At 52.7% G+C, this 24,070-nt stretch overlaps 1 protein-coding gene across 8 annotated transcripts in view; it reads right to left on the bottom strand.

Annotated features, from left to right (window-relative positions):
- SPSB1 (splA/ryanodine receptor domain and SOCS box containing 1) overlaps window positions 1–24,070 on the bottom strand; it is a 69,498-nt gene that overhangs the window by 12,488 nt on the left and 32,940 nt on the right. For 3 of the 8 annotated variants that reach the window (XM_063106642.1, XM_063106639.1, XM_063106641.1), the window contains exon 2: window positions 4,104–4,228. The exons of 3 other annotated variants lie outside the window; for them this stretch is intronic. Coding sequence is in view for 1 of the 5 variants with exons in the window: in XM_063106635.1 (XP_062962705.1) it covers window positions 15,836–15,907 (72 nt within the window). In the remaining 4 variants the exon portion in view is untranslated. Of the gene's footprint in view, window positions 1–4,103; window positions 4,229–4,496; window positions 4,561–15,835; window positions 15,908–24,070 lie in introns of those variants that run through there. 2 more of the 8 variants (XM_063106643.1, XM_063106635.1) reach the window with 2 other exon arrangements.

Here is a 24,070-nt window from a genome sequence, read left to right as displayed (position 1 = left end):
CTGTGAATACTGTGATCTCACATCCTGGATCTCCCAGGACAATCCCAATTTCAAGCTTTCAGTCCCATCCCCTCCTCTCTTGGGAGCCACCAAAGCTTCCAGGACTCCCTCTCTGCCCTGCTAAGGGGCACCCCATGGCTTCTGGGGCTGCTGGAGGTGGGAGAGAGCCTGGTTTTGCATAGAAACGTGATCCTAGTAACGATAGAGAGAGGCCCAGTTTGGCTGCCACCTTCCACCAGCTCCCATCCCCCGTCCTCCCGACCTCCATTCCAGCATCTTTCTGAGCTGGGGAGGCTGGTCCAAGGCAGCGGTCAAAGTCAGAGCTCCATATCTCGGCCTGGACACCCCTCCAGCTTGGTGCCCACTGACCTCTCCACATTCTCAATTCTGCAGGACCCTGTGGGACTGAGGTCAGCTCCCCGGGTGGACAAGGAGATTAACTTTCTAAGAGAGTTCATTTTACTGCTTCACACAGCGAAGCAGCTTGTTGCCCCTGCCAGCTCTGTTGTCACAGCAGGAAGGACCTCTCTGCTTGGATCTCATCTGGCATGGAAGAGTCACCTCTGCCCCCCATGCAGGAACAGGTGGAAGAGTGAGGAGGAGGCTGGAGCGGGGAGACGAGGTGCTGGGGGGCAAGACGGAGGGGAGAGGTTCTCCCAACGCAGTCATTCAAAATACTTGGAGGAAATGGGTGGGGATGGGAGGGGGAGATTGGGAGGGGGAAAAGAGGCAGAGAGGAGTGGACAGCTCGGAGGTGGAGAGGGGGATGGGGAGATGAGGGGGATGGGGAGATGAGGGGGGAGGGGGAGCTCTCAGGCCAACACGCTGGGGCCTAGACACACAGGACTCCTGTTTCAGTTAGACCAGGGGTCAGCAAACTTTTTTTTGCAAAAGGCTCAATAGTAAATCTTCCAGACAGTCTCTGTGCAACGTCTCAACTCTGTTGTTGCAGCACAAAAGCAGCCACGGACAGCACATAAAGGAGTGAGTGTGGCTGTGTTCTAATAAAACTTTATTGACAAGAACGGGCCAGTCCACAGTCTGCCAGCCCCTCTACTGAAGATGCAGCATGCCAGGGCCACAGTGGGCAGCCCAAGATGGACGTCAGCAGGGATCTCTCGGCCCCAAGGCTGGCACAGACTCAGAAAGAGCAATCAGAAAAGACAGCATCACCTCGACGGGGCTCGGCCACTGTCCGTCCAGGTCAGCCCCACAAGCTCTTCTAGTTCTGGGATGCCACCACCTCCAGGGCCCATGCATGAGTCCCAACGCCAGCCCTGTGCCAGGCTTCTTCCCTTCTTGGGCCCCCATGTTGCGAATTGTCAGACAGGGAGGGCCCCCAGGCCTTGCACCTCCTGGCTTTGAGTGGTGGGAGCCCTTGGGAGGGAAGGTTGGGGGGGAAGAAGGCTGGAGAGAGGACAGGGCGTTGTCCCTGGGCAGGGAGGGCAGGGAAAGGAGCCTGAGGAATAGAGGGTGACCTCCTCACAAGGCACCCCGGGGCTAACCAGGGGGTGCGGGCCCCGCTGCTCTGGGCCATCTGAGTCATTCCCTGGGTGGTCAATTGCCACAGTGACCCTAGGGTCAGTCTTGACTCATCTGTCACCTGCCCTGTGTCCAGGCTACAGTTAAAGATGTCACTTCCTTCCTGTCAACTTCCTTCTGTTCACACCTAGCCACCTCCTTGCCATGCAAGGACACCAGAGCCACCCAGCCACCCTCCTCCTATTTTACATGTGGCCACACAGATCATCCTCGCTGTGGGTCCCCTGGGTGCTTCCCTGGTCCTGCTTCCTGTGGCTCCCAAGCACATGCTTGGGTCACTAACATTCACCTTTGGCTTTTCCCAGCTTTAGTTTGCTCATCGGTCCAATGGGTGTCACCTGTGTGTCACACACTTACCTAAACCTCATCAGAGACAACATTCCAAAGAGGGACTGGCACAACTGGCATTTTTACTTTTGTTTGTATTTTCTAGACTGTGTTCTGTTCACTGAACAAAGAACACTGTCAACCAGCTTCCTGGTCACCGCACCTGGTCCTGCAGATGGACACCGTCCTTGGGCCAAGACCCAGGTGCTTGCAATGCTGGCCTAGAACAGATCAAGTTTAAGACCCCTTCTAAACCAGGGGTCCACAAACTTGTTCTGTAAAGGGTCAGAGAGTAAATATTTTAGGCTTTCCAGACAATATGTAAATGAATGGACATAGCTACATTTTAATAAAACTTTACCAAAACAGAGCTAGATTTGGCCCAGGGGTTGCAGTTTGATGACCTCTGTTCGAACCCACGCAAAACTGCTGACACCCACCACACAAATACATGGACATGGAGCTTGGGACGGGCCGGGGGTGCACCACCCGCAGGTGCTGAGTGACAGGCACTGGTGGGCCTGTGCAGCGCCTGTATCCCTGGGCAAGACAGGCATCCCTGGGCCAGGAGGGAATCCAGCAGTGGGTGCCAAACTTCAGGCAGGAAGTGGGAGAACCAGTGCGGGTCCCAGCTCTGGGGCCACCCCCCCATTTCCTGCCATTCTGAGAGGCAAATGCAGATGCCCAGGCCTGGCAGGGCTGGGATTGTGGAGCGAGCAGTTGGTGAGTCTCCAAGAGGTGGGAGGACTCAGCCCTTTTCCCACCCAGGAGAAGCAAAGCCACAACGGGCGTGGAGGGTGCGGCTGTGTACTGCCCGCAGGGCTGGAAACGGGAGAGCAGAGGACAGAGGTGGCCTTGCTGCTGCCACCACCACCCACCACCCACTCACAAGTGCACACCTACATGCATACACACGCACACACACTCATTTACGTGCACACACGCATGCTCACATGCACACACACACTGGCACACATGTGTGCCCGCACTCCCAGCAATGGCAGCAGCGGTGGCTGAGGCGGATGGGCAGACAGAGGCGTGGAAGTCCAGCAGGGCCTCGGCTGGTGGCTCCTGCACCTCGTTCCCTTAGTGGAAGATTTCACTCCCAGAAAGCATGCTGTCCCATTAGCCACGGTGTCCCCCATTCCTCCTCACAGCCATCTCAAGCCACCCCCGAAGACAGACAAATTCTTAGCTTGTACCTCTCTTGCTCCACCAAACTCTGGTCACCCCCAATAACAAACAGTTCCCACTGTCCTCAGCCCCCAGGCTGCACAGGCCGGTTGTCACTCAGTGTTCCAGTGCCTGGTGCTTCCCAAAGACCAGGGGCGCTCCTGGCGAAGGCTGAGGAGCTCGTCAGGGAGACCCGGGGCTCCGGCAGAAGGCAGGGATTTGCGTGCTTGACGGGTGGGTTGTCACCCTGTGCATGGGCTCGGGTGTAGTGAGATGAATGTTCCAACCAGGAGAAAGAATGTGTGCGTGTACAGGAGCTCTACCTGCAGGACCGCCATTCTTACAGGGTCACAGGGAGATGGCCAGGCATTCTGGGTAAGGAACTCCTAGCAACTTTTTTTACAAGTAAGATCAGACTAAAGAAAAGATCAAAGAAGATCAAGGGAGAAAAATACCCATAAAAGGGTGGGTTGGGGAGCTCATGAGAGAAAGGACACTCATCACACAACTGACTGAGAGTTGGTGAGTCATGAACTGGAACTACATCTTGTTTGGGGTCTACGTTCTAGAGACGTCAGTGGCACAACTGCATGTGGTAAAAGTCACCCAGACAATTGCTCAGGAAATGCCACGTGGACGGCATCCTCACGTGGCATGGCAGGCAAGCCACCCACCCCACTGATGTTACCACCTGCCTTTCTCAAGACAGGAAGGGACATTTTGTCAAGTGTACCTGCGTTGACGAGTGTCTGTGGTGGTGCCACCAAGTCTACAGGCTGAGTGTGCATATGAGGCCTCAGCCCCTTCCCCCCAATGTCCCTCCACTTCTCTGGTCCCAGCTCAGCCGTGTGCCTGCCACTCACCTACCCCCTGTGCTGGCCCGGCACAGCATGGGCCTCAACATGCCCTATGCAGGTGGGGGATCGAGGGGGACCCATCCCCAATAGCAAAGCCAAGCATGTCATGGGAGTGTCCTGTCTCACGCACTGGAGGGTGGGGGAGCAGAGGGAAGCATGACGTGGATCAGAAGCAAGCGCCACACCGCCAGGGAGCAGACACACCTGCACCTCCAGCGCTGGCCCTGGGAACTGCCTCATCTTCCCCTGCAGCGGGACCACGCCCTAGAAGCCTGGCAAGGCCTTAGAGATTCTGAACCGCCTTCCAGTAGAGTGAATGAGATCAAAGCCTGCAATGGAGAAGAGTGTCTGCCATCATGCCAGGTGGCACTAAGCCCTGTGTGTGAGTCGTGTTACCCTTTCTCCCCAGCAGGAGGAACCTCCCATCCCACCCCCACGACTGCCACACATGCATAATCCTTGCTGGAGTCAAAAGTCTGCTTGAGGTTCACTGTGGAACGGGATGCCTCTTAGACCCTCCAAGGGTCAAAAGCTTTCAACCCAGTGTCCCTGACAGCTACCATGGAATGGGGGTGGCTTGGGGCTCTCAGAACGCACCAGAACCACTGTCCAGAATAGAATTCAGGTGGTCAGCCTGGGCTCAAGGAGATGAGCTTCCTGAAGGCTGGTCCTCCCACTGCTGGCCACAGACAGCCATTGAAGGTGGTCTGGGCCCAGGGTCCAGGGACCAAGGTTGCTGTCACAAGAAAAAGGACTGCTTCAAAGAGGGTTTGCTGGGGGCCACAGCTCTCCATAGGAAGGGAGAAAAGAACCTCACAAACCCACTTCCCTCTAGTGTCACGGGCTTCTCCTCTGTGCCCTCAGGGGAGAGGACGGGCAGCCAGATCATCAGCGCAGAAGGAAAGAAGCCCAGAACTGGAGGCTGATCCCTAGAGAGCGGCAAGGAGTCAAAAGCATCCCCAAAATGTGTTGTTTAGGGGTTCTAGCCCTGGGCAGGCCAAGGGGCTCTGTCTTAACCCCAAGTCTTTGATGAAGGGGGACGGGCTGGGAGGGCAGGAGAGATGACACGGGCGCATGGGGCTGGAGGACACCTGCTGGATGCACACACTGTCTTCATCATACGAGTCACAGAGAAAAGTGACGCTCAGCAGAGCACTGTCAGTGGGAGAGGGACGAGAAAGCCCTGTGGGGTGCACAGGGTGAGAAAAGGCTGAGCGGAACGCAAAAGGATGTGGGGACAAGGCCACTCCTACACAGGTGTGGGTGTGCGGCAGAGACAGACCCCAAACTGGAACAACGTTCTTGGTGTGCAGGTGCGACGTGGCAGTCCCTGTCCAGCAACCACCTCGTGGTCACTCTTCTGGGAGTCTTGTCTACGAAACCCTATAGGCCTGGACAAGTACACGTGGAAAAGGCGCTCACTGCAGCATTAGTCCCACGTTGTCCACACCATGAAACGTCACAAAGCCCTTGGAGAGAACCAGGCAGCCTCTCGGATGTGCTACGCAGAATAGAACGTAACGATCCTGTTACCTTTCAAAAAGCAAACTGCAGAACAGCGTGCAGAGCTCGATCCCATTTTGAAAGAACAGAATTTTAAAAGATGCTCTCTGTGCATCTCTGTGTTTGTCTGTCTGTAGACACAGACAAAGGTCTAGAAAAATAAAACCAAACCTTTCACAATGGTTAATCCTGGAGGGTAGAATGGGAAGAAAGACATGTTGACTTTAAGCATGTCTTGAATTGAAATTTTTAAAGATAGTGCATGTATGACTTTTGTAACTAACATGACTTTTAAGTTCACAAAAGAGAGTCAAAAGCTGAAAAACATTAATTTAACCCACTGCATTCACAAGAACAAATTGTCCCCAAAGCAATCCCTAAAAGCTTTCCACCTGTGTCACTTCTCATAGAGCAAGCACAGGATAAATGCTTGAGCAAGGTCATCCTGGAGGCTTTACCCACAAAGATACATGCAAAGGGTCCATCATCAGCAAAAGGGCATTTAAAATAAAGGTCAAGAATCCTGGAGAAGGCTCGCGGGCCAACCCAAAGAGGGAAATTATTTCTATAATGATTTCTCCTAAGACTTCCAATTACATTGTTTCTAAATCACAAATTTTATCTTGCCCATTAAAAAATGGGGCAGCTTTCTGTCTCCACTGGCCCCAAGAAAACAGCCGCTCCAGACCCGAACCCAGCCAGGCCGCTCACGGTGCAGCAGTCCCGCACTTGCCAAAGGCCAGGCCGGGCAGCCCCATCAGAAACACCAACGGCCGCTCTGGCCCTGAGGGACCAACCCTGGAGAAGAGAAGGTGAGGGAGAACGGGGACCTCAGAGAGCAGACACCGGATGGGCAAGAATTTCAACAGCGACTCAGACAGGGCAGCCCGCACAGCGCCTGCCTGAACCCCGATGATGTCCCTTCAGTTAAAGCCATGACTCTGCAGACCCCCTGTCCCCAAAAGCACCTTCGAATCACTTGGCCCTGAAATCCCACCTCTACTAAAAATGTCTTAGTTTTGTTGTTTATGGCAAGGTCTGTCGAAGGAGTACACTCTATTGGAGACATATCTAAGGTAACTGAGGACAGTGATGGGGTGGGGGAGGCAGGGGATGCACAGAGGAGGGCCACCGGAGAGTGGCAGACGCACACCCACTTTCCTTAAGCTCAGTTCCCCCTCAGTGCATCCGACCGACCCCAGAACAGTAAAACCATTGTTTTCGACCCAAGACAGGGGAAGAATGAAATTCAGGATGTGGAACAAGGTGACCTATTTATAAAGCCTTCTTTCACCTGAAGATCAAATAAACCCCCTCCCTCTACCTCCCCACCTCACACATCGGTGGTTGCAGCCAAGGATTTTGCAAGAGAAACAAGCGCCGAGCAATGCGTTACTATATGAGAGCAGCAGCCTCTGCAGCCTGGCTGAGCGGCCGCAGGGCTCGACCTGCAAAAAGGGTTCTGAGCTCCCTCCGGCCTCTGGAGCATGAGCGCAGGAACATGCTAGGCGGTGGGAGTGCTCAGAGCACGCTCCCTGCAGGCCAGGCCGGGCCGTGGAGCCTGGCAAAGGTGCCGTCACCAGCAGGACTCGTGCCAAACGGTTACAAGCCCCGGCCCCACCCCCAACTGCCCACTTGAGGAGAGACCCCCTCATGTAGGGATAGACAAATAAGTCTCAACCACTCGAATCAACAAAAAGGCTTGGACCCCAACTGGAAAGTTCTGACAAGCAATTTTGGAAAGAAAATCCCACACGGTCCAGAGCTCTAGCCTCTGACCTCAAAGACCAAAAATGCACCTGCTGCAAACACCTACGGAAAGACCCAGATTACTCATGGCACTTTCAGAAAGGGCCCGAGTCAGTTGAGCCAAGCCCCTGGGAAACCAGCATCACATTCATACAGAGACTAAAAATTAAAACGAAAAGTTATGGGGGTAGCTTAGTCAGGATGGGGAAGGCAAAGGCTGTGCCTCATTCAGACGAGAAGCCCCATTCTTGGAGGGACCTCAGTGACACACAGCAACCTTCCCGACAGGTTACCCAGACAGTGGCAAATGTGCTTTTGAGCAGCAGTAGAAATAAAGTCTGGACCATGGACCACTGACACCAGGCAGCCTGGGGGGTGGCGTCTATCACAAACGGGGCCTGCTTTGTCTCCACATAGCTGGGGTGTCTCAAAGAGCCAACACAGAAAGGCAGGGCTGACAGCAGCCCCCTGGCCATCTCCAGGGGGACCCAAAGGGAAAGGACTGGAGGCTCTGGCCACTCCTCCCACCCCCACCTCTACCTGCTGCCCAGGAACACCTGCAACCCCCCAGGGTGGGTCGGGTGGCCCCAGCAAGTTCACAGGAAAGCAGGTTCTCTCAGGAGGTGAGACCTCACTCCTGCCTGCCCTCCCCGGGACTTGCTCCAGAGCTGCCTGGCCTGTGACGCGGAGGCTGGGGCCAGGCCGGTCTGTCACCTCCTTCCATCCAGGTGGCCTCCCAGGAACAGGGTGTCTGAGCAAACCCAGGCTTTCAGGGCACTGAGGTCCAAATGGGAGCAGGTGACTCTGGCCTTTTCTTGTGGGATGTGCCTGCTGGCAAAGGTCACCTCTGGGAGTGGACCCTTGGGTCACCCCCATGTCCCCAGGGAGAACAAGCAGGAGACAGACCAGGGAGGGGCCAGGGAGAGGATCTAAGGCCTCAGGAGGAATCAAATCACAGACAGATTCCGGGGGCCACTGCCTGGCCCATGTGAGCACTAGAGGGGCTGGAGTCCGCTTATCCCACCCCACAGACCCTGGCAGATGCTCTCACACCACCTGGGGGTGTAAGAGGAGGCGGAAGGACAGAGCCCACGATTTCAGCGTGGGATTGTGCAGCTAAAGTGCCCGGCACCATATAGGGCACACAGCGGGAGCTTAATGCACGCTGCTCCCAGGGCCACCTGTGATCATGGAATCTTAAGTGCCAAGTGGCCCAGGAATGCCCACAGGCGTGGGTCCTACAGCTCGCAGGGGTGGCTGGAGATGCTCAGCCTGTCATGAGGGTGTCTTGGAGGGAGCAGGAGCGAGTTGAGACCTGCAGGCCTCCCCCCACTGGGGAGACACAGAGCCCTGGCTGAGGCTGCCTGAGGCTGCAGACCTTTGGAAATCCCAGTCAGTAATGTGAACCCTTAGGTCAAAAGCAGGGGCAGACGTCCTGTAAAATTTCCACAGGGGGAGGAGGCTGTAGGGATGTTCTCCTGTAATTAGGTTTCCAGAGTGGTTATCAAAGCGGGGTCCCGCACCAGCAGCACCAGCATCCCCTAGGAACTCGTCAGACACGCAAATTCTTGGCCCCACCAGGCCTTCTGAATCCGAAACTTGGGGTGGGGCCCAGCGGTCTGCATTCTAATGAGCCCTCCAGGGGGTCAGGACACCGCTGAAGTTTGAGAACCACTGGTTTAAAGGAATTATATGTCAGCATTTTGGAATCTCAAATCCATATTAAATGAAAACTACCAGGCTTGGACTCATACCATATTTTTTTAAAACTTCTTGTTCTATCTTGATATTAAATATTTCAAATGTTATACATGCTTATAAGAAATCTCAATACAGGAATGTATAAAGTATAAATCAAAAATTAAATTGTTCCCTTCCTCCCACTGCCCAGAAAGAAGCATGGAGCTATGTGTCCTTCTAGAACATTCCGGTGTATAAATGAGCACAGATACAGGGACAATCCATTCACAGCAAAGGACCACACCACACATCCCACTCCACAGTTTGCTTTCTCGATGTCGTACTGTATTAGCTCCTACATCAATTTTATGTTAGTGGCTACATAATATTCCACTATGTGCTATTACCATAATTGTCTTACAGATGGACATCTACGTTGTTTGGCTGTAATGGTGGTCACGTGTGGGGCATTAAGAATTTCTCTGTAACAGGATGGCCTTAGAGCAGTTTCTTTTAATTTATTCACAGCCACCTCTCCTCTCCTCCCCTCAAAATCTTTGCTCTCAGAATCCCCACCCCATTGTCCACTTTTAATAGAAGAAAATCAAATGTCCAAGCAACCTACCCCCAGGCTTCCTGATTTTTGCAACTGACCAGGGCAGGCCAGAGGTGCTCAGGAGTTACTGCAGAGCTCGTTGGACTAAAAGTTTGTCAACTGGACCTCAGCCAGTGGACTTGGAAAGGATTCTAAAAGGAACTGGGCCTTGTATCTCCGGGTGCAACCTAATCACCGTCCCCTGTATGGGATTTCACGGAACAGAACAAGATGCCAAGCAAGAGGTAAATCCCGGGGCCTCACGGGCAGCTGTGAAAAGGACTTAAACATACTTTTCAGGCCATAATGGCCTTCAGGAACTTCCCCTTATATGTCGCTGGGCTCCCTCCTGTAATCCCATCAACCTGGAAAGTGCTGAACACCTGGGCCTGCACTGAGAGGGGAAGGCCGGAAAGTCCAAAGGTGGCGAATAACATAATCCTGAACCTCCAGGCCAGCAGAAGGGCCTGGGGGCCAAACTGTCACAGCACCAGCTCCTCACACACAAGGTGAGGCCAAGAAACAGCAAGTGGCCCCCAGCCAGGGCATCCACGGAGTGTGACGCAGCCATGGAAAACACCAGTGCAAAAGGGGACCACTGTACAAGAAGCCAGAGAAAAGGTCTGTTATGTCAAGCGAAACAGAGGACATAACTGTATCTGCCCTAAGATTAAAATGTAGAAAAATTACACCTACCTACGTGGGAACACAGGTAGAGAGAAACCCAGGAAAATGAAAACGTCACTGTGTTCAGAGTGATGAGCTTACAAGTTTCCCTTCCTTTTAAATTTCTTTACTGCTGTTTTGTTGTTGTTGCAAAAACATAAATGAATGAACCCAAGTGTCTGTCTGTCCCTGGATAAATGGGTAGACAAATGGGGGTGTACACGCACAATGGAATATCATTCAGCCCAGAAAAGGAACAGAGCACTGGCACACACCACAACGTGAAGGAACCTCAAAACTTTATGCTAAGTGAAAGAAACCAGACATAAAAGGTTACCTACTGTGCAATTCCTTTTATATGAAATAGCCAGAATAGGCAAATTCATGGAGACAGAAAGCAGATGGGTGGCTGCCAGGGGCCGCGGAAGGGAGTGTAGATGGGGAGTGACCGGGGTGTCTTTTGGGGGCTGATGAAAATGTTGTGGAACAAGACAGAAGTGGTGGCAGCACGACATTGTGAATGTACTAAATGCCACTGAGTTGCACTCTTTACTAAGGTTATGTGACGTGAATTTCACCTCCATAAATAAAAAAACAAAGGGACGAAACGCATCAACCCCTCCAGCACCCACGCGAACAGGAGGCAGAGGGGACAGGGGTGCGGAGCAGAGAGAGGACAGAGCTTGGGGAGGCCCAGCTGACAACTGGCCTTGCTCGCCGGGGCTACACGCGGGTCATGGCTCACGATGTTCAGGTGTGCGCGGGCTGGAGCCTTCTAGAGCTGAGCTGCTGCCATCCCGATCTCCACCCCGTGTGCCTTTTCTCCAAAAGAAAAAGTACAGAGCTGCGCGTTGGCAAACGCTTCCTGCCTTGAGACAGCACCTGTAGACGGGGTTCCTCTGGAGGAATCCAGGGCATATGCTGGCATCGCCGTGCCTGCACCCAAACGTGGCTGGGGCGGGGGTGACCCACGCAAGCTCTAGCCCTGCTGGTTTGAGGGTGAGGACACGGGAGAATGCCATCAGGGCGGGTCACTCGCCCATGTGACTCCCACTCTGGGAGCGAGGCAGGATGAGGAGAGGGAGACGCTTGAATTCCTAGGTCCCTGCTTTCTCATGGAGCAGGTCAACACCCCAGGGCCACGCCACATGGGCAAAGGCCCCACTTTGTGACATCAGGAGATCATCTCAGCCCCTCAGACCCTGCTAGCTCCCCTGCTCATGATGCTGGGGCCTGGCTGCCAGCTATGACCCCACAGCCAGGGGCCCCAGCTTGACACACAGTTTGCCTGGACTTGTCGCCACGTGAAAACCTCTTCTCACGGGCTGAGCTTCTGCATCACCAGAGGATGATCACTGCCAGACCCAGTGCCATCCCAGCACTCGTGCCAGGTGCTGCCATTTCCCACAGACCCTTTTCTGGCCAGACTCGCTCGGGTAAAACCTGGAAAGTTGGCCAACAGGGACCAAGCTCAAGGCCTGGGCTCCGGTCGCTTACGCGCCCGCCCCACAGCATCTGCCGAGCCTGTGAGATGGGCTAGCACGGGCTCCTCAAGACCTCTCTTTGTTCCTTAGTCCCTGAGAGCCTCAACAAGGCGGACGTTTCAAAAACGTAGGCTACGTGTGCTCAGCGTTTAGAAAAGGAGGATAGGGTTCCCCTGAAACTGCCAGAAAACATCCTCCCCAGGTGCAAATTGGTGAGAACTAACAAAATAGACAAGACAGTCACCTGCAGAAGTGACCAACCCAAGAGACGGTCGCTAAATGTTTAGCTGGTGAACACCTGGAAAACACTGAAGTCCAAATAAGGTGCCTCGGGGCTGGAATGCACTCCAAAAATTTCTATTAGGCACCTACGATATACGCAGCATGGGTAGAAATCACTACCTTCATGGAACTTAATCTCGTGGGGAGACAAATAGCATACGATCACTTGAACAATTAATACAAGCTTTAAGGGAAGGGGTTTTCATCTGTTGTGCTCATGGTGGTAGCTCCAATGCCTGGAAAACTGTCTGGTACATAGTAGGTGCTCAATAAACAAATGTTGAATGAATAAACATCTGATATAGGGTCAGGTAATAAATGTCAAAGGAAAACGAATCGGAGTAGTGAGGACGGAGTAAGTGATTGAAGGGGACGGTGACGGTCGGCTTCTCTGACACAGCGATGTACGGAAGAGGCCTGGACGGAGGGAGAGAGAACAGCACGTGAGTATTCAAGGGGAAGAGCAGAGGGAACAGGATGTGCAAAGGCCCTGAGGTGGGAGCGCACCTAGGACAACAGCAGAGAGGCCGTGTGGCTGGAGCAGAGGGAGGCCGGGGCTGTGGAAGGAGAGCGTGAGACAGGCAGAGGGCAGGGCACACCAGGCCTTGTGGGCAGCAGTAAGGACTTCGGGTTTTATGTCTTGGGTGTGATGAGAAACCATCAGAGGGCTTTGAGCAGGCAGAGGACACAGTCTGACTTCCTAACAGAATCCCTGGAGCTGCTGTGTTGAGAAGAGGCTGCTGACAGCCAGTGTGGGAGCAGGGACAGCAGCCAGGGGGCCACGGAAGGCTGCAGCCTGGACTCCCAATGGGAGAAGCAGCAGGATCCGGAATGTGACCCAAACTAGTTATAACTCAGTCGGTGGTGTTGTGACGTGCCTAAGGAGAGTGCTGCTTAGGGAGTGAGGACAGGAAAGAGCCCAGGAAACTGGTGGCTCAGGAAGATGGCAGCCTACTCCATGGACCCAAGGACTCTTGTTAGGTTTACCCCTATAGTGACAGGAGAGTCACTGGGCTACACAACTTGAGGCAAGAGTCATTAGGGCCACATGTTGGTTTCCCTGAGCTCTGGTTCTGCACCTCCCACTTGCCCCCTTGAGAGGTGAACACAAATCTTTAACACACTTGACTGTTCTAATCCTTACCATGTGTGAACAAATTGCCTCAGTCTTACATATCAGTCTTTTATGAGTTTGGTAGATAGCTCTAAACAGCATCAACATTGGATACTCCAGAAACAAAAAATCCCGTTTCTGAATCTGCAAAATGTGGGTGAGCCACCATGACCACGAGGACCCAGCCCCCCTCCTTGGGGTCCTCATCTGAGTACCTCTGCTGCCTCTATCCAAGACTTCTTGGAACTGAAACAGAGTTGATTAAGGGAGACTCATTTACCAAGTGCCTGCAAAGATGGAGAGGACTTGTGCAGTCTGGAGCTGGGCTGCCTGGATTTGACCTTCAGCTCCACAAGCTGGGTGACCTTGGGCAAGTTTCCTGACCTCTCTGAGCCTCAAGTTCCTCATTCATCGTGATGATCGTGCAACCTCATTGGTTTGCTTTAAGGATTAAATAAGGATCTCATGGAAAGCTTAGCATTTAATAAACAGCCAATTCTGGCTACGTATTTATAACTTAATGATGAGAGAAGAAGGAAGGAAAGAAAGAGAGAAGGAAGGGCGAGTGGGTTTCTTGAGAAGGGGGGTCTCTGGTGGTCCCCAGTGGTGGATTGCAGCCGGGTAAATCCTGAAACCCATTTCCTGCCCCAGATTCAGCAATCTCAGCAAAGAACAGCTGCTTCAGGGTGTCTGTGACTTAGCTCTGTGGCCACCTCTGCACATCTTGAGCTCTGAGTGGTGACGGAAACGCCCTTTGCAGGAAGCGCTCAGGTGCTGCTGAGGCCAAGGCCACCCAAGGCTGGCAGCGGCTGCACTTGCCTCTGCTGCGCTCTCCCCTTGGGGCCTCCCCGAGCAACTGTACCTGGGGAGGGTGGGTGTTCCCTGCCTCTCTGCCCTCTGCAGCCAGGAGGCTGAGACCTATGTGGTGGGAGAAGTTTCTCAGGAAAGCAACTTGGGATCTGGGGTGAGTCTGTTCCATTTATCACATTTTGAGAACACAAAAGGAAGAAAGGGGAAGTGAAAAAAAGGGAAATTGGCCCAATATCCATTTAATAGGCTAGTCCAGGATGGCAATCAGCACTGAAGGAGGAAGGAACGAGGATGGACTTGCCTGTCCCAGTAAAGTCTGCCCATTTTGGGAACATAAGCGACCCCAGGATTGGCTGTCCGAGCTAGACGGGTGCCCCACCCCAGCTACACGAGAGGACCACAAACGTGCGTCTCAAGTGCCCACCTGGCCCAGCAGAGCTGCGGCTGTGCTCACAAAGGTATTTCTTCTGCCAGCTGGACTTTCCATAAAATAAAAGCAGCGGCATGTCATCTTCACAGGCAGAAAGGGGAGCAGAGGAAGGACACGTCCCATGGCCTTCGGTGGCAAGGAGGGTCTGCCACCTCACAGCACAGGCGGCTCAGACCACAGACCCAGGTGGGGCCCCTCTGCGAGTGGCAGCCTTCCCACCAGCAGCGAGTCTCCACAGCTGGCAGGGGACCACAGGTCCTCTCCGCCAAACACACGGGATATTTCTAACGCTGTCCCAAGTTTCCATTCCCATATCAAAAGCGCCTCTTTTCTGCTGAGACAGCAAGACCTGCCAACAACACAAGCTGCTGGGACCCACGTTTTGTAACACAACGCCTTGCCTTGAAACGCACTGCAATGAATCACTGAGGTTTAATAGTATCGGCAGCTGGGCTGGTGGCAGGAATCCGTGTGAAAGTCGGACTGCAGTGCTCGGGCTGGTCCCCACACACCAGGGCCCCTGCCTCCCTGTATCCCACTTCTCCTGATTGACAGCATCCCCTCTCCAGGCCCCCAAACGGAAAGCCAGACAGGACTGAGATCCTGCACGTGGAGCACTCCAACTCCTTCCTTGAGAACAGTCCCTTTAGGGGTGAGGGAATTCGTCACCCTGCGTGTCCCACACCTGGTGTGACACTCAGGGCAGCCTGCAGACCAGCACGTGCATTGCCCAGGAGCTTGCTGGAAATGCAGAGTCTCAGGCCCCACATAGCTTATTGCCTCTGAATGCTACTGGCACCCAATCCGCAGGTGACCTATACACCCAAGTGGGTGGGGGCAGTCAGGGTGGGTCCTCCCTGAGGCAGGCGGCTTGGAGAAAACACATATCAGAAAGAAAAAAGATGGAGAGGCTTCCATCTCTCTCCAGTAAGCCAGTCCTGAAACACAACTGACTTTAACAAACCAAACCTAGAGGCTGGCTGCTGTTGACAGAGGTAGTGGGCAGCAGCCCCTGTCACATGACAGGGTCCCTGTCCTGCCAGTCCCACAGAGGCAGGGCACATAAAACAGGCCTGTGGATTTCCTCACCCAGACCTTCTAGAAGCCTGCGGTCGCTCGGGGTCTGGGAAGACAAAGGCCAGGGCAACGCCACCCCTAGGCCCCTCCTCTGCTCACAGTTCATCATGGGCTCCCCTCTGTCCAGTCCCCAAGCTCCTGACAACGCCCTCAGCTTCCTCTACTTCTCCAAATATCCCTTAGACACCAGCTAGCCAGGCCAGCCTTGCTGTTCCCCGAGAGCCACACCTGTTAGAACGATGTTATTTTCACTTCAAACAACCCCCCTCCCACCTGGCCGGCGTCCCGTCTGTGCGAGATCTGCCCCAGCCCCTTGCTCCGTGGAGCTGTCCCTGGTGGGCCTCATGGCCGCAGCTGTCTGACAGCACATCTCCTGCTGCTCCTCCAAACCCTTCCCCAGAATGACCTCAGGACCCCGGGTCCCGCCGGCACTGAGACTGGCGGTCGGTCACGGCCCCGAGTCTTGGCTGAAGGCCACAACCCTGCCCAAGACCCACCCACGTGTGGCCGGCCAGCGAGCGTCCTCGCCGTCTCCCAGATACCTACCAGAAGATCCAGAGTTCTGGAATGTTCCAGGCAAGGAAGGAGCCAGGAGAAAAGCCCCGTGGGTCCTCACCGCTGGGGGGGAGAGTGAAAGAGGAGGTGTGAGGGCAGCACGCAGGGGCAGGGCGTCCTCCCTGGGCCTGCCCTGCCGGGGCTGGATCAGCCCTGGCCTGAGTGAGCCCCGCCGTCACCAAGGGGAAGCGGCCCTTGGTTACCACTGGCCGGGAGAACACAGAAGGCAAAACAAACACTGGAGGCCGCCGGCCGGGCTGCTCCTCACTGCTGGGAGCAATTACAAGGTAACGGGCCGGGTTGCTGCGAGGCCTGCAGAACAGAGGCTGCGGGCCCAGGGGGAGGCCACCTTGTAACTCGTCCCGTCCCCTGCTGCGGCACCTTTCCCCAAGACCCAGAGACCCTGTCTCCGTCCCATCCAGGAAAGCACCGAAAAGCAAGGCTGAAAATCCAGAGGAAGCCGGGCAAACGTTTCACAGCCATTAAGTCAAGTTTTTAAAACTAGGAGGGGGCCCAGCCTGGCAAGGGCAGAGATGACATCACCATCAGACCTCAAAAGAGTGTCACAAAGACCCCAGCCTGGCCCACAGGGGCTGACTCGATGATGGCACTGTTCCCTTGGCCTCTTTCCCAGCCCCTCTTCCAGCAGTGACCAACTCTCTGGCCCCCAAGCAACTTGTCATTAAACGAACAGAAACTCCCCAACAAAGGAGAAAACACACTCTCTAGCAGGGCTGGCGGGCCAGCAGCCAAGATAGCACCCAGGCCATGCCCCCTCAAAGTGCTGTCCCGATCCCCAACCACCTCCTCTCACAGCACACCTGGAACCCGCAGAGTGTCACACACCTCCTCCCAGGGATGGCGTCTTCCCAAGTGGGAGCATCCCACAGAGGGCTCCCAAGGAGCCCATGGCCAGGCCTTGGCTCTGTCCCAGGTCCCATGAGCAGACACTGGGAGTGGAAATGGGATAGGGGAGGAGCTGAGTGACACTCCCACGCACCTCACCTGTCTCCAGGTCTGCCCCAGGTGGGGGTGGCATGCAGGGAGAAGTGTTTGTCTCTCCCCAACCTAAGCTCTTCATGTCTTCCAGGCATGATTCAAGCCATGCTGTCTTCCCTGTACCCCAGCTGGGAAGGAGGGAGAACCCCCCACTGCCCAGGCCATTTTTGAGGACAGGCTGCTGACCTTGGATGGGGAATGTTGGCAGCAGGTCCAAACCCCCTATACACAGGAGGACCCACCAGGACACCTGTCTCAGGCTCCTGAATTATCCCCACCCCAGCCCTGCATACATACACGGGTCAGTTTTCCCCCAGCCTTACAGGAGCCGTGCTGGTCTCAGCTGGAAGAGCCTGCCCTGGCTTCATGGACCCTCCCAGGAGAGAGAGACGAGACAGAACGGAAAGAGGCAGAACGAACACGAGGCAGGGACGGTGGAAGCTCATCCTAACCAGTGGCTCTGCAGCCCCAACAGCTGTCAGCTTGGTGCCCCAAGTGACTGCAGTGTCCCCATCAGGAAGGCAGGGCTGCAGCTCCAGGTGGGAGCTGCCCCAGAGTGGCTGCGGAGCTGAGGACCCTAACCTACCTGGAGCAAGGCCAAAGGCTCAGCACTCACAACCAGAAGGGAGAAGAGCCAGTAGAGGGGTTCAGGGCCAGGTGGGGTGGGAGGTTGGGGTGCACCTCTCCCCGACCCCCAGCCTCACCCTGCTCTCCCATTCCCCAAGAGGATTTCCTGTCCACAAACCAGGGTTAGGGTTAGGGTTTAGTCTTAAAATTAAAACAAGTTAACCACCTCACTCACCAGGTGACTGGCCAGGTGCCAGGTGCCTGCCCTGGGTCATGTTCCCTCAGGGGGGTGGGGGGACACGCACCAGTGGTGGCCACAGCAGCAGTGGCAGTCCACCAGGTGCAGGCCAGGTGGTCACAGGTCCTTCCTGGAGGTGCGGGGCAGGAAGGAGTCCACCTCAGAGAGGTCCACCCTCTTTTTTATTAAACAGATCAGTATCTTCAGAGGTGGAGGCCCTCACCTGAGCATCAGGAGCCACCTCCTCAGTCCTCATGCCTCAGCCCTTGCTTGTCTTACAGGGACTTGAGGGCCCACTCCCACCCCCCACCCTGCCCCAGTTGCAGAGCGGGGAGGCCAAGAGCTGGAGTGAATCCTGGGGGTCAGAGTCTCAGATCCTGACTCTGAAATGCCAGGAATTTAAATGGACATTTCTAGGACAACCAGAAAGAAAGTATCTGACAGCCCCCTCCCTGCTGTCATCAGCCCCCTCACCATCTCCTCCCATGCCAGGACACGCAGTACAGAAGGAGAAGGTTCTTAGAATGCCAGAAGCATTTAAGGCAATAATGTGAGAGAGGGACAAGACAATGTCTGGAGCAGGTGGAGGGGGCCTTGAATTCTGCAATGGGGAGTCAGGATTTGGTGCTGGGGAATACCCCTGATGGGGCCCAGCAGGCACCAGATGAGGGCACAACAGATCAGGAAGTGTCCTCTACAAGTTCATCCCACCCCCTGGGTTTCCAGATGAGAACCAGAAAGAACTACGAACAGAGAGTGCTATGGATTAAATTGTGTCCCCCAAAGTTCCAGGCATTAGAGGCTTGATCCCCACTGTGACAGTGTGAAGAGGGTGGGAAATTCTACTATGGTAATTGAGAGGTGGGGCCTTGGAGAGGTGATTACATTATAGGACCATGCCCTAGTGAGTGGATTAATCCATTGATGGTTTAATGGTGGCTGTGGCATGATTCTGATGGCTTTAAAAGGACAGCACGTGAGGATCTCTTGTCCCCTCTCTGCTGAAGCCACCCACCATGTCACGCTTTGCATTGCTGTGAAGAGTTGCTCCCCACAAGGCCCCCAGCAGACAGGCTCCTTGGACTTTGAACTTTGCAGCCTCCGAAACTGTTCCTTTCAAATGACCAGTTTCAGATATTTCTGTTATAAGCAACAGGAACGAACTGGTACAGAGAGCGAGTGTGCTCCTCTTTCCACGGAGCCGTCACGGTCTCCCTACTTAATGAAAAGTGCAACGAAGGGCAGCGGTTCCATCAACACAGCAACCGATGCCCCTGGCTGTCCCAAGGCGAGGGACCTGCTGATAACCCAGCATGCGGAGGAGGTGGCCTCCTGCTCTGCCCCTAAATACTTCTCTGGATGCCATTGGAAAACAAATGGGGCTGATGGTCCTCTACTCCTCTTTCTTTCTTTTTCTTTCACTTCGAGGGAGGTAGGTTAAGAACCAGGAAGGAAGAATTAGAATTTTTTTTTTAATGTAAACAGAAAATTTAAAGTGAGTTAACAACCCAGGAAATAACACTTCAGACCAGCAGCATGAGAAAGCATTGCTCATTTTTCATCTGCAAAAATGAAAAAGGAATGAGTTAGGTCCTCTAAGACTGCAGAGAGAATCAAAGACAGTGAATACACCTGAAGAGCCTAACAGTTCCCAGCACATAGTAGGTCCTCAAACAATGCCAGATGCTTACACAGCTCTCACTGTGCACGAGGCACGTCTGAGCACTTTGTACTGGACACGTATCAATGCATTAGGTGATGGCTATCATTATTACCGTTCACATGACATTCAGGTGGTCAAATCTTAACTCCAGAGATCATCTTCCAGACACTGACCAAGGGACCAGAGAACCACCATTATGTCAAAGCACAAGGAGATACCTTAAAGACCATCCAATCAAAATGCTTCCTTTTGCAAAATGGTGCAGCCTCTGTGGAAAACAGTAGGGCGGTTCCTCAAAAAACTCCAAATAGAATTACCGTATGATCCAGCAACTCCATTTCTGAGTATAAACCCAAATGAATTAAAAGCAGGGTCTTGAACAGATTTTTGCACACCCATGTTCACAGCAGCATTATTCACAATAGCCAAAATGTGGGAGTGACCCAAGGGTTCACAGAGGAATGAATGGATAAACAAAATGTGGGATATACACACAATGGAATATTATTCAGCCTTAAAAAGGAAGAAAATTCTGATGCTTGCTACAACACGGATAGACATTGAAGACATTATGCTTCAATTCAAAAAGACAAATACTGCATAATTCCAGTGCTATGAGGTACCCAGAGTAGTCAAATTCATACAGACGGAAAGTGGAGCAGTGGCTGCCAGGGGCTGGTGGCGGAGGGGGCGTGGGGAGTTTCTGCTGGGGAAGATGAAAAAGTCTACAGATGAATAAGGTGTGCCACTGAAGTGTACGCTTGCATGGTTAAGATGGTAAATTTTATGTTATTTGCCACAATAAAAAAAGATTTGTTTTACATGAAAATAAAGGAAGAAAAACCTGAGACATAGAAAGATTAAATGACAGAAGAAGAGTCCCTCAGCCCTAATGCTACTGGGACAAATGCTAAGAAATGTGGCCGATCTTCCCTGGCCATGCCCCGTCTGCCCCTTTAAGCCAACCAATGGCCAAGGCTGTCCCTACATCCAGCTCTTTTCCCAAGAGCCATACTGGAGAGAAAAATCAGCCTACCAGAGATAGAATGTCACCATTTATTTGGCTCAAGGGCTCCTCGGACCTGTTTGCCAACCTTCTTTTCTTTTCAGCTGGAATAGAAGAGGATGTGACTATCCCCAGGCTGCTCTGGGTGCAGTCTACACCAGGTGAGGCTGTGTCAGGCCATGCGGTGTGCTCAAGGCTACTTTATGCTGTGGGTGCCTCACAGAGCTGACAAGGAGCTAAAACTGGCAGGAAATAGAAGAGGACTTGAAAAAGAAGATAAATGTATAAAAGGCCAAGCCCAAAACGGCTATGAGGCTGGAGTAGGTTGCTGTCCAGGAAATGACTCATGTCTCCCCTGGTCCCTCGGGGCTGCTCCGGGAGCAGACACTGAGCAGGGCAGGCCACGTTCTCAAGGAGGAAGGTGGTTAACCCCGTGGACCATGAACCTGTGAGGCTGATTCTTGGACACCTGGAGATGACTGGTGCATAACATGGCCCGTGAAAGCAGGAGCTCAGTCACTCCTTGCTGGGAAAAAGCATTGGAACCAAGTCTGAACCACAGAGCCCAGGATGTGGCCCGGGGAGCCAAGACCACCTCCAGCCCCGTGCCCTCTCCTGCCACCACCCACACTTCTTGCGGCCTCTGTCACCCTCCACGCACTTGGGCTGCAGAACCAGCAAGCTGATTTCAGGCCCCAGCCCTTGTAGGGAAATTGCTCTTCCAAGGTCATGACCTCCTAATTGATAAATTGAACAGGCCTAAAAAAAGCATCCTCTCTACCTCTCAACAGCATTTGAAAATACTGACCACGTCCTTGACATGAAACACTGTTTCATCTCCGTGACGATATGCTACTCACCCTCCGAGGCTCTGTCCCATTCTTTTGCCACTTCTTCTCCTGTCCCTCCCTGCACATGACCTCCCTGGTGGGCTCCTCTGCTCTCCTGGCTCCATGGATCACCTCCTCTCGACCTCGATACACCCACCAAACAGCATCTCCCTAGAGGCGAACCTGTCCGCCACTCATTTCCACATAGACTCGATTGGGTCCCCAATCTCTACATTTCTGCCAGATTCGATCCTCCACCTCCCGGTCACACATACTCAAGCCCCTCACTCCCTGCCCCCCTCCCCCTCTTGGTTTCCCACATTAGCAGCAAATGTTGTAAATTCTTTCTCATTATGGCTCAAACCCCACTCCCATCGGCATCACCTGCCAGGTTACTGCCAGTCTCCGAACCTGTCTCTTTCTGACCCCAGCCCGCCCAAACCAATCTTCCTAAAACACTTCATTGAGTTTTTTTAAATTTAAATTTGTGATTCAAACATGTAGAAAAGATGCACATATTTTCAACACTTCAGACGAACTGTCAACACTGCTCACATTTGCTTTTGGTCCTTTTATTGCACAAGAGTCGAACAGCCAGAGGATTTGAACAGGCAATTCAGAGGAAAAGCAAATGCAAATGGCAAATAAACTTGTGTGAAAAGATGCTCAACCTCCCAAGTAGACAGAGCAACACAAAATTAGTCAAAAGGAGACATCGTTTTGCACCTCCCCCCATATGTCTACAGAGTCAACTGCAGATAGCACCTCCTCCTGGGGGGAGAGGAGGAGCGGGCACCCACGTGGCAGGTGGAATCTGAATCTGGGCAGCTTTGGGAAACAAATGGCAGCTGAGCCCATAGGAATAAAAGCACTAGTCCACAGGGTATCTGTAAGAGGGTGTTTATTATAGAGCTGCTGCCATTTCTGTCACTCCAAATTAAGCACATGGTCAAGTGACAGAAGGTCGGTCAGCTGGACAAGTCTGATATGTCTGCCCCATGAACCATGACCCGGCAATTTAAAAGACAAGGCAAAACCACTCCAGTGAGCCTGGAGACACTTGCACATGTATTCAGTGAGGAAGGCAGGGTAGACTATGAAAGACAAGCCCATTTCAATAAATTAATGGCATCCTCAAAGATACATATGCACATGCCTGGGCAGGCGGGAGGGGATGGAACTATTCTTGGTGTATTAGCCTTCAATAAAAGGTTTACATTAAAAAAAAAAAAGTATGTAAAAAAAAAAAAATAGAATATGGCAAATGTTGACAAGGATGTGGAGAAATTGGAACCCTTGTGCATTGCTGGTGGGAATGTAAATTGGTGCAACCACTCTGGAAAACAGGATGGGGGAATCCTTAAAAAACTCAAAATAGAATCACCATATGATCCAGCAATTCCACTCCTGGGTATATACCCAAAAGAACTGAAAGCAGGGAGTTGGAGAGATATTTGCATACCCACATTCACAGCGGCATTAGTCACAGTAGCCAAAAGGTGAAAGCAACCCAACTGTTCACAGATGAATGCATGGATAACAAAATATGGGATATACACATAATGGAAAATGATTCAGCCTTAAAAAGCAAGGAAATTCTGACACGTGCTACAACATGGACAAACCTTGAAGATACTATGCTAAGTGAAATAAGCTAGTCACAAAAGGACAAATACTGTACGATCCCACTCATAAGAGGTACGCAGAGGAATCAAATTCATAGAGACAGAAAATAGGATGGTGGTTGCCCGGGGCCGGGAGGAGGGAATGTGTATGGAGCTTCCATTCTGCAAGATGAAAAGAGGTCTGGAGATTGGTTGCACGACAGTGTGAACGCACTCAACACGACTGAGCTGTACATTTAAAATGGTTAAAGTGGTTAATTTACATTTATATGTATCTTACCACAATTTTTTAAAAAAGGACAGAAGAACATGCACCAGGTTAACATCGGTTTGGACGGGAGTGAGAGATAGGAGGGGAAGACGTTACCCCTGCATTGCAAAGCTGTCAGAATGTTAATGTGGTCACCTCAGGCTGGTGGGCTTTCAGGTGACCTTTACTTTATGTTTATGTATCATATATCACTCACATTCTTCCCAACGAGCTGTGCGTTATAATCAGAAATAAGAATAAAGCTACTTTCATTGTGGGAAAAAATTACATACAGAAAAGCACAAAGGTTGGAAGTGCCTGAACTTACATTTTTTTCCATGCAGAATGAATAACTATTAATGCCGATTGATTCAGGTCAAGTTGCACCTCCTACGAGCATCTTGTGAAAGAAGCCCCGCCCCCCCCCCCATGCATAGATTCTCTCCTGTAAATATGCACCATTTTCACCAAGACATTCCTGCTCTGACGCCGTCGGTGGCTTCCTCTGCCTATAGGACTGAATCCAAGCTTCTGAGATGGCTGCCAAAGGCTGTTCCCACACTGGCCACAGCCAACTTTATTATCACAGAAGGGCTTTCTCGAACTCTTAATTGGTTCTAACCAGCTACTCCTGACCCCCAGTGGGGCTCACACACTAGCTTATGTTAGTCCATCCCGTACACCCACCTGGAAGGCCACCACCTACGGAGCCATGCAGACCCTCCAGAAACCTGTTCCCTATCACCTTAAACAACATCAACAAACTAACTAAGCCCGAGGGTGCAGTCCCTTTTCCATAAGTTCACCTTAGACCTTGAAATAAAACCTCAGAATGTGCCCTCTGCCTTAACTCAGACAGCTAGCAATTATAAGCCACTGATATCCAGCAATGGTACTATGAGACACTCCAAAGTGGCATCCCTCAGGATGTTGTGGAAAGATGTGCTTTGGGAAGAAAGTCCCTCCTCCTCAAGTTTGGGAACTGCTGGAGTTAAACAGAACCCATGAGTTTCTGTCCCGTAAGACTTCCCAGAGCCTTTAAGATGCC

Source organism: Cynocephalus volans, chromosome 8, assembly GCF_027409185.1.
Source record: "Cynocephalus volans isolate mCynVol1 chromosome 8, mCynVol1.pri, whole genome shotgun sequence".
Classification (NCBI taxonomy): Eukaryota; Metazoa; Chordata; class Mammalia; order Dermoptera; family Cynocephalidae; genus Cynocephalus; species Cynocephalus volans.
The sequence above is the reverse complement of the archived record's forward strand: the minus strand, read 5'-3'. Positions and strand labels throughout refer to the sequence as shown.